This window comes from Lacerta agilis, chromosome 4, assembly GCF_009819535.1.
Source record: "Lacerta agilis isolate rLacAgi1 chromosome 4, rLacAgi1.pri, whole genome shotgun sequence".
Lineage (NCBI taxonomy): Eukaryota > Metazoa > Chordata > Lepidosauria > Squamata > Lacertidae > Lacerta > Lacerta agilis.
Genome location: NC_046315.1, coordinates 23115269 through 23124858, shown reverse-complemented (window position 1 = coordinate 23124858; position 9590 = coordinate 23115269). Strand labels below are relative to the sequence as shown.

The following is a 9590-nucleotide window of genomic DNA, read 5'->3' as shown; positions in this document are numbered from 1 at the left end:
ACCCAGAACAATCCTCTCTGTTGTTTTCTGTTTTCCTAACCAAATTGCATCTCAGACCTTGTCCTCAGCAGACAATTGAAAAAGGACATAAAAGACATTTATGTTGTTGAGCCTGGAAAAGAAGAGACTGAGAGGAGATATGATAGCCATCTTCAAAGATCTCAAGGGCTGTCACATGGAAGATGGAGCAAGCTTGTTTTCTCCAAAGGATAGGACATGAACCAATGGATTCAAGTTTCAAGAAAGGAGATTCTGGCTAAACATCAAGAAGAACTTTCTGACCGTGAGAGCTGTTTGACAGGGGAATTGACTCCCTCAAAAGGTAGTGGACTCTCCTTCACTGGAGGTTTTAAAGCAGAGGTTGGATGGCAGGGGGTTGGACTACTAGATTACCCCCGGGGTCCCTTTCAACTCAATTACTGTATATAATTCTATAAGGTAAAAGAGAACCCCTTTGTGTGTATGTATACAATGCGGGTGGCGCTGTGGTCTAAACCACTGAGCCTAGGGCTTGCCAATCAGAAGGTCAGCGGTTCGAATCCCCGCAACGGGGTGAGCCCCCGTTGTTTGGTCCCAGCTCCTGCCCACCTAGCAGTTCGAAAGCACATTAAAGTACAGCTCCGGCAGGAAGGTAAACGGCGTTTTCATGTGCTGCTCTGGTTCGCCAGAAGCGGCTTAGTCATGCTGGCCACATGACCTGGAAGCTGTCTGCGGACAAACGGCGGCTCCCTCGGCCTATAGAGCGAGATGAGCACCGCAACCCCAGAGTCAACCTAATGGTCAGGGGTACCTTTACCTTTACCTTATACAAAAGGTGTTTTATTGATTTCGTGTCTTCCCTCCATTGTGCCTTAACAGACAGGGCCACCTTCAGAGGTAGGCATTGTTGGGCACCTGCCAAGGCTCCCTCTGTGATGAGAACCCACTGTTGCCCCCCCCCAAAAAAAATTCCTTGCTGTCATTTCCTGTCTTTACATGCCTTGTGCTCTCCCTTGGGACAGTTGTACAGTCTGGACCCAAGGGGAGACGACACATGAATGGGCAGCAGGTGCCCGCTGAAGTCATCTGACCTTTCTGAAATCTGCAGCCAGCACTGATAGCAGACATAAATGTGGACAGCAATAGTGTGTGGCCCACAAAAGGGTACTGCTGGACAGCCACAGCCAAACTTCCCACAAACCTCCATATCAATGTAGATGAGAGCTTCCTTGGATGGTTTGCTCTGTGCGCACATCTTGGCACCATTTACTGATATGGCACAGGTGTGTTTGTGTATATCAGGGCTGGCATCCGTACCTGGTATCAGAGGGCAGCTGTGGGGGCAAAGAGCCTTGGCTGAGCCCACCACTGATGTTGGAGATGAGCTTCCCATTCTGGGCAGCTGAGCCTGGGAGCTGCCCATTGTTTAAATTTCCCACAATGCCCTGGAACAATACTTTGAGCCAAAAAGCATTCCCCACTCCGACATACAAGGGCTGCATTGCCATCTGAACAAGCTTTCATGAGCCACATGCCAGTGATAAGTGGGGCCAGAGGCAAAAGTAGACAAAGCAATGAATGTAAAGTTTATCTTGTACACATTAGACTAATTTTACGCACACACTCGACTTCCATATCCTTCATGCAGACAAGCAAGAGGCATTCTCACAGTTCAATGACACTTTCTAGCCAGGCAAAAATACTTGGGGTGTGAAGCAGGACCAGTCTGGGGAGAATTTTGAGGGCCAGACAGAGCTGTCTGGATGGTCATATAAAGTCCCTGCATCTGACATAGGTAGTAGTGTTGATAATCAAAATTCTGGCTTAGATCACAACACTGGATGTGTTAGACCGCCTTTTAGGTATGTGAATGTACTTAGCTTTTATTTTGTTTTAGTTTTATATTGGTTTTTGTTTTTGTATTATATTGTAAGTTGCTTTGAGTTTTCTTTTTAAAAGTGGTGAATAATCATAATACTGTAATATATTGCCACTCTTACTGCCCCCACCAATAGGAACCTGCTGGAGCCCAGATCTGGAGGTAGCGTTGGTATCTCTGCACAATCACAAGAAAAACAACCTTTTTCATGAGATTTCGAAGCATTTAATCCTCCCATACACCATCAGACAGAAATGCTGCACAATAAGGTTTCATCATTTGTAAACTTTTACTTACATTGTGCAGTTTCTTCCAGCTAGATTTGTGAGCCTTTTTTGTTCGCTTTTCCAGCATGGGCTTCTGTTTACTTGAGCTTTGAAAGAATGGTTTCGTGTGAATATCTGCATTATGTAATGTGGCAGCTGTGGGTGGGTTGCTGGCAATGAGCAATGAATGCTAGACCTCTGGACCTCACATCAGAAGCCTTTTCTTCCTTGGGAGTAAAAAACAAGCCCTATGGCAAATTTACAAAGCACACTCTCTGACCCAGATTTCAGATGTACATAGTTCCCCATGGTTAATAACATGGAGCAACATTACCACTCTATAAATACTCCTATTACACACACAAAAACTATTTGCATTAAAGGATCTTGCAATTGCCCCCATAGATAGAATGCACTCCTTTTATTACACTTTGTATACTTATTGCAAATATTTGCTTATATCAGATCTCTTAATGCCCTCAGAAATACTGTAAATAGCAGCAATTAAACATCACATCACTGACCCATTAACTTGGAAGCACAGAAATGGAATTCCATTGACTTCTGTTCAACCACTTGTAAGAAAATGTATTCAGAATCACAACCCAAGATTGCCATTTTGTTATCTTATACCTTATGTTTAACTTTCCTTATACTGATTGAAAACAACTTGCTTCTGGTGTAATACAAGGCCACTAAACTATGGAAATCCTGGGTTCTGACCAAACATGGATTCAGACAATTCAATTTTTCCCCACCACATGGTGACTACCACCAGGTGTGTTGGGTTCTGCCCAATATGGTGGGTTTCCAGCGTGACATCACTAGCTGGGAGAAGCCACGGCACACCCTTTGAAAGGCCTGCCAGAGCCCGTTGCAACAGCAGGAGTGCCCACCAGAGCCCATCACAGCAGCAGAAGGGCCCGACAGAGCCTGCCTGGCTGCAGAATATTGCCGTGGCCCAGCCCCCTCATTTAAAATTTTGTGGGTACCTGGACATCCACAGCCCCACATAGATGGGACTGGTGACTACCACCATCTAGAAAACCCTACAATTCCGAGTGCCTTCAACTACTGAGTTATAAGTGGCACCCAGAAAAAAAAATGCTTTCTCCCTCGTGGCATCCTGCCTTAAGACTTCAGTGTGGCTACACATTTTGCATGTTGAGGGGCTGACAAAAACCATTCTTTTAAGGAGAGTTTTGTTATCTGATTGTTTAGTGGTGCTGATACTATTTATAGTATTTGTGAGGTAATCTCATTCTTTTTTAAAATTATATTTTAAAAATATAATGCATGTTTAGTCATGGTTTGATCTTACTATAAGGTGTTTTAGGAGTCATGTTGGGCCGAGAAGAAAGGTAAAAATGTAAGCAACACAAGTCAGTGTGATGCAGCAGTTAGAGCAGTGTTTTTCAACCACTGTTCCGCGGCACACTAGTGTGCCGTGAGATGTTGCCTGGTGTGCCGTGGGAAAAATTGTGTTTATTTGATTCCTATTCAAGAGAATTACTTTATATATAGTCAATATAGGCACAGAGTTAAATTTTTTAACATTTTCTAATGGTGGTGTGCCTCGTGATTTTTTTCATAAAACAAGTGTGCCCTTGCCCAAAAAAGGTTGAAAAACACTGAGTTAGAGATTTGGCCTAGGTCCTGGGAGACCAAGCTTCAAATCCCCACTCAGCCATGAAAGTACGGTAACTGGGTGATATTTGGCCAGGCATAGTCTCTTAGCCTAATCTGCCTTGCAGGTTGTTGTAAGGATAAAATAGAGATGGGGAGATCCATATACCCCACATTGAGCTCTTTGGATGAAAGGTGGGATATAAATGTAATAATGATAATAAACATAATTAACACCACACCCAATTTTCCTCCTCTCCTCCTGGTGCAAAGTGTTTTTGCATTGCATGACTACCAGCTGCCAACATTCAACTTCTGAAGTAAATATGTTTTCTCTGTTCTCCATGCATGTTACATTTTATTTGCTTATGTAACAACTTTGTTCTGAATCACTAAGCAATGACGGAGACAACACGACGTATACACTAAAAATAATGAAAATGTTATGACTTGATGGGTTTGTCTGCTCATCTGTTTGTTCTCTACATCTGTTATCACTCTCATTCTGGCAAGTAAGCTTTCCTTGACCCAGTACCTGAACAACTGTATTCGTTAGTAGTTTGCTGGAAGCATAGAGATGACCAGGAGGCAAAATCACTACTTTGCATTATTCCTATACCAAATGAACTGTAATGCAAATACATGCTAGCTGTTAAAAGTGGTGAACAGCCAAAGCATTGCCAATAGAATTTGTCACCTAATTGATTGTCAGCTTTTCTATGGCATATGCCAGGTGGACCTTTTTGAGTCTACGGATCCCTTGACCAACTACATTTTTTTTCTGCGGTCCCAGTGGCACCCAGGAGCCCAGTTATATCACCCCTTGCCTGCAGAGCTGGCAGCCTCTCACTTTTTTTCAAATACCCTCCCTTGTGGAGTGGTCCCTCAGCCTCCTCTCCTCTCGCCATCCTTGGGAGTCTTCTGGGCAGCTGCTGCTGCCCCCCTCCCGGTCTCTGAGTTGCCCCCCTCCTGCCCCAAAGAGAGGTGCCTCCTCACACTGCCCCACAGAACCTAGGACTTGTCTGTCCATTCCCAACAGCAAGGGCTGGTGGACTGGCTAGCTGGGCTCCCTTGCCTGCTTCCTTGTTTGCCTCAGCTTCTGGCAACCAGCACCCCCTGACCAGCCCCAGAGGCAGCATTTGCCTGGAGAACTTGTAGCCAGGGATGCTGAAACAAACAGCTGTGCAAGTCTTTGGGAGGCAGAGATGCCAGAAGGCTTCTGAGGAGGGAAGGAAGGAAAGAGGGAAAGAGGACAGTGTTGCCCCCGGCACCCCAGGGTGCCATGGCACCCTGGTTGAAAACCACTGGAATATGCACTAGACAATATTTTGCTTTCATGTGGTAGTTAGTATTTTGTAAACAACCACTTCAAGATCTTCAGCTAGGAAGATATATTGTCCACAGTTAGCATAGTAGGCATTAAGCATAGTGGGTATTAAAACACAAGATAAATTCTTCTGTGGTACTTAAATGTTATTTAATTATTCGTGATTCTCATTGCACAGAACAACAGATACAGTAATCTCAGCTTGCATTTTTGATATGGCGTAAGCAGCTCTTTGGGCAGGGATACTGCAGCTTATAATTGCTTATGATAATGGATCTGATAAGGTCTCTTGCAAATATAGTCTTTCACGCAACCTATGAAGATGGGAATACAAAGGAATTCAGGAGACTAACTTCCCAACAGGATCCATTCCTACATATCTCCAGGGCCACACCCAATGCAGCTGTTCCATGAGGATAGTAGAGAAAGTCATTTCACAGGAATGTTTCATCTCCACAATTTGCTCAGAAATGATTACATCTATCAGAAATACATAGAAATCTAGCCTCAGATCTCATTTTTGAACAAGTTACATGGATAAAACATTCACAAGGGGGAAAAATTCACAAGTATGCCTTGTGGGAGTTATTCAAGCCGACATCCTGTGGATGCAAAATGTTCTGGAAGAGTTAGCTGGTCCGTAACAAAACTGTTCAGGAGAGTAAGAAAGAAAGGACTTTGTCAATGTCACATGAGAGATCTGTGACTGGATTTCCTGACATTTTTGTTTTTATCTTAAAGCTGTCATGGGGGAAGAAGCAGTGACTGGAGAAGTGGGCCTAGGGGGAAGGGTGGTTAACTCTTTCTCCTGCATTATTCTCCTGATGCAACCCTCCCCCGCCAGCTGCTGTTAACACTGGAGGATAACAGGACTGAGCTCTGAATCAAATTACTTTCTGCATTATCTGTACAGGTTGCTGTCGTTTAGTGTACTTGTACCAAACAATGGGCTATTTATGCACACCAAAACTATTTTAATTGGTCCAGAAATTTCTGATGAACTGAGTTGTTTTCACATCCTTACTAGCAACATGGGCAGAGGATTTGAAAATCCTGAACGTTTTCTTTCTTGCATTTGGGTATTGATGCTGAAATGTGTTCTAGGTTGTAGGGAAACACATCTTTGAAAGGCTTTTGGAGAAGGAATGCCACCAGACCCCATGAAAGTTGCCCAGTTTATTAGACTTGCTGTGTAATAAAATGCACCCTTTGTTTCCATTCTTCTGGTTACATGAGATGCATGCCCTCTTTCCAACGCTTGGTTTTTAAAAGGGTTTCCAGCATGCAATTTGGATCTGACCCTTTCGGTTTCTTTTCTAACGCTCAGGCTCCCTTCTGAGAAAGTGCCTTCAAGCATATGCAGAGTATCTTCCCCCCAAAAATGGAGTTGGGAAACTTGAGGGTGTGCTGTAGTGAAGAAAGGCTTCAGCCCCACCACCTCTTCCTTTAAATAAAAAGGAGCCAGGTGCTGGGGGGAGAATAAAACAGGAGCTTAAAAACGCAATGAAAGGAGTTGTGCTGGTGGATGATCCACATCCCCCCCCCTGCTTCCCAATACTTCCATGACTGGTGTGTAAGCAACACCCTCCTCATGCGCCCCAAATAAAGCAGCCCCCTCCCTCCGTCCCTGCCCAGGCATATGCTAAGCGAGCGAGCAGCCGCAGTCACAGCAGCCCCAAATGGATTAAGTTATATAAGCCCTCCCCCTCCCCGCTTTTGGAAAGCCGCGGAGGGTGGGGTGGGGAGGGGGGAGCCGCCTCTCCCTTCGCCCCTCCTTCCCTCCCGCCATCCCCGCTTTCTGGCTTTGATTGTGGGCTGCTGTAACAGCTCAGGTTGGCTGCGGAGCGAGCGGATGGACGGCGGCGGCGGCGGAGGCCTGGCGCAGGCCCAGGCCTAGGGCTGAGCAAAAGCTGCTTAGCCGTGCCGGGGTTGTCATGGTGACGAGCAGGAGGCAGCGGCGGCCGCAGCAGCAGCAGCAGCAGCAGCAGCGAGGAGGCTGTCAGTGAGCGAGCGAGCGAGCGAGCGAGGGAAAGAATCAGGCATCGGCGGGGAGCTGCAGCGGAGGGGAAGGTAGCCGCCGCCATGGACGTGCACGGCGACTGTGCCGAGCTCAGCGCGGTGGGCGATCAGCCGCCGCCATCGGGCAAGCTCAACAAAACCGCCTTCAAATTGTTCAAGCGCAGGAAGTCCGGCGGCGCCATGCCGAGCATCTTCGGCGTGAGGAGCAGCGGTGGCGGCAAAGGCAAAGGCGGAGAAGCGGGCGGAGGGCAGCCGGGCATGGTGAGGAGCAAGACCCACGACGGGCTGGCCGAGGTGGTGCTCGAGAGCGGCAAGAAGGAGGAACCGGGAGGCGGCGGCGGCGGCGGAGGGGACGACCAGTTCGTTGGCGGCGGCGGAGCCAACAAGGATTATTCCCCCTGCTCGGCGGCGAGCAAGTCCCACCGCTTCTTCTCTCTGCTGCGCAAAAACGGCCGCTCGGGCGAAGGCGGCAAAGGGGAGAGACCCAAAGGGCGCGGGGGGCTCAAGGGGCTCTTCAACAGCATGAGGTGGCACCGCAGGGACAAGCCCAGCAAAGAGGACGAGGCCGGAGACGGCGCCGAGGGACAGGCCAGCCACCTCAGGCCCGGCTCCCTCACGGCCAGCCTGGAGTGCATCAAAGAGGAGGCGCCACGACCCCCGGCGGCGGCTGCAGCAGCCCCCCAGACCCCCTCAGGGGAGGCCAGTGGGGACCAGATGCTGCTGCTGGCCCACCTGAGCGCTGAGGCTGTGCCTACCCAAGAGCAGCAGGACGTTGGTGCCAGGGAGCCCACCCCACGTACCCCACCACCACCGGGAACTGAACCCCCCAGGATCCAGCCCCCAGCGCAGGAAAGCTGCCCCGAGCCACCCCCCAGCGATGGCGATGGCCCAGGGACCCAGGAGGACGGCGCCATAACAGGTGACATCCCCATCGAGCCTTCCCCCCCTGTTGAACCCGAGTGTGAACGCAGCCAAGAGGCGGCGGCGGCAGCCCCTGACCCTTCCTCTCTTGATCCACCCTCTGAGCCGTCCATTGACCGTATTTGTTTGATGTTTGCTGACGTGACTTCACTGAAAAGCTTTGACTCTCTTACAGGCTGTGGGGACATTATTGCCGACCAGGAGGAGGACGTGGGCAGCGGCGGTGGCGGTGGCACAGGTGGAAGCGACAAGAGCGCCCCTGGGGTTGGCAAAGCGGGGGCTTCCAAAAAGCCCCCCAGCGTGGTGACCTATCAAGGAGGAGGAGAAGAGATGGCCAGCCCCGAACAGGTGGGGGACACGTGCGCCCCAGAGTTCTGGGATGTGTTGTCGCAAGCGGAGAAGCCACAGGAGACCCCGGGGGAAGGGAAAGAATCCCTCGAGGGCTCCAAAGGTGGCGGTTGTACCAAAAAAGTTCAGGATGCATCGACAACTGGGAAGCACACTGGTTTCAACCAGATTCCGGTTCACCACAGCCACAAGAATGACCAGAAGTGTAGGGAAAAGGAGCCACAGGAAGCCATCCCCAGCAGCGATGAAGGCTATTGGGATTCCACAACACCTGGGCCAGAGGAGGACAATGCCAACAGTATCCAGAAAGAGGTAATTCCCAGGGACAGCTACAGTGGGGATGCTCTCTATGATCTGTATGCTGATCCAGATGAAAACACAGCCACAGTTACTTCTGCAGAAGACGTCACCTCTGTGTCTTGTTGCAAGCCACTGTCTCCAGTAACAACAACATGTCCAGTCAAAACCCATACAACTTCACTCAAGGACTCCAAGATACCCATCAGTATCAAGCATTTTACATCGCCACATGGCAGTCATGGCCCAGATACCAGTAATAGCCATCACCTTGCACACCACCAGCCTACCAAAAGTGAGATCCCTAGAACAAAAATCCCAGTTTCTAAAGTGCTTGTACACCGGGCAAGTTACCGGAGCCTAGCAGGGACAACAGGTAAAACAGCCACATATCATGAAAGTGCCAAAAAATAGAAGGAGATAAATATGGGTGTGTCAGTCTTGCAGGAACCTGCTAATAAGCAGTTTGGCATCATCTAAAGGAAGATACCTACATGTGCCCTTTCTGTGAACAAAAGGGATGTGTGCTTCTAAAGTCCATCTTGATATATAGTATATATATATATATAAAGTTAGATTCTTTTTGAGCACTTTTTTAACATTTGTATCTGTTTTTCTGAAGCACTAAACCACTTGGGAGGCCACTTTTCCATGTCTTTTGTGGAAGCAGGACTTTGTTTAGGTATATAAAATATAATAATGCAAACTTGTGCCATGAATTCTTCAAAGAAGACACAAATTGGGAAAGAGAGGACCAAAAGAAGTTTTCCAGTATATATAATTTTACATTTGTTTGTTTTAAATGTTTTTAACCTATACTGAGAAATGTTTCCTCTAACTGTGGGAAAATGTCAAGCAGAATAATAGCAACAACCATAAAATCCCAGGTATTTTACCTGAGATAGAAAGAGCACTGTCAACCAGCAGC

The 9590-nt window shown here is 48.0% G+C and overlaps 1 protein-coding gene across 2 annotated transcripts; it reads left to right on the top strand.

The window, feature by feature from the left end:
- Window positions 1-7064: 7064 nt before the first annotated feature.
- Window positions 7065-9249, top strand: AMER2 (APC membrane recruitment protein 2). Of its 2 annotated transcripts, XM_033146349.1 has the most exons (2): window positions 7106-8015; window positions 8193-9249. In XM_033146349.1, exons 1-2 carry the CDS (start codon window positions 7160-7162, stop codon window positions 9074-9076), a joined length of 1740 nt encoding a protein of 579 aa, XP_033002240.1. In that variant the 5' UTR covers window positions 7106-7159; the 3' UTR covers window positions 9077-9249. The 2 variants fall into 2 exon arrangements, with proteins under 2 accessions (XP_033002241.1, XP_033002240.1); XM_033146350.1 differs by having other exon boundaries at window positions 7065-9249.
- Window positions 9250-9590: the final 341 nt, after the last annotated feature.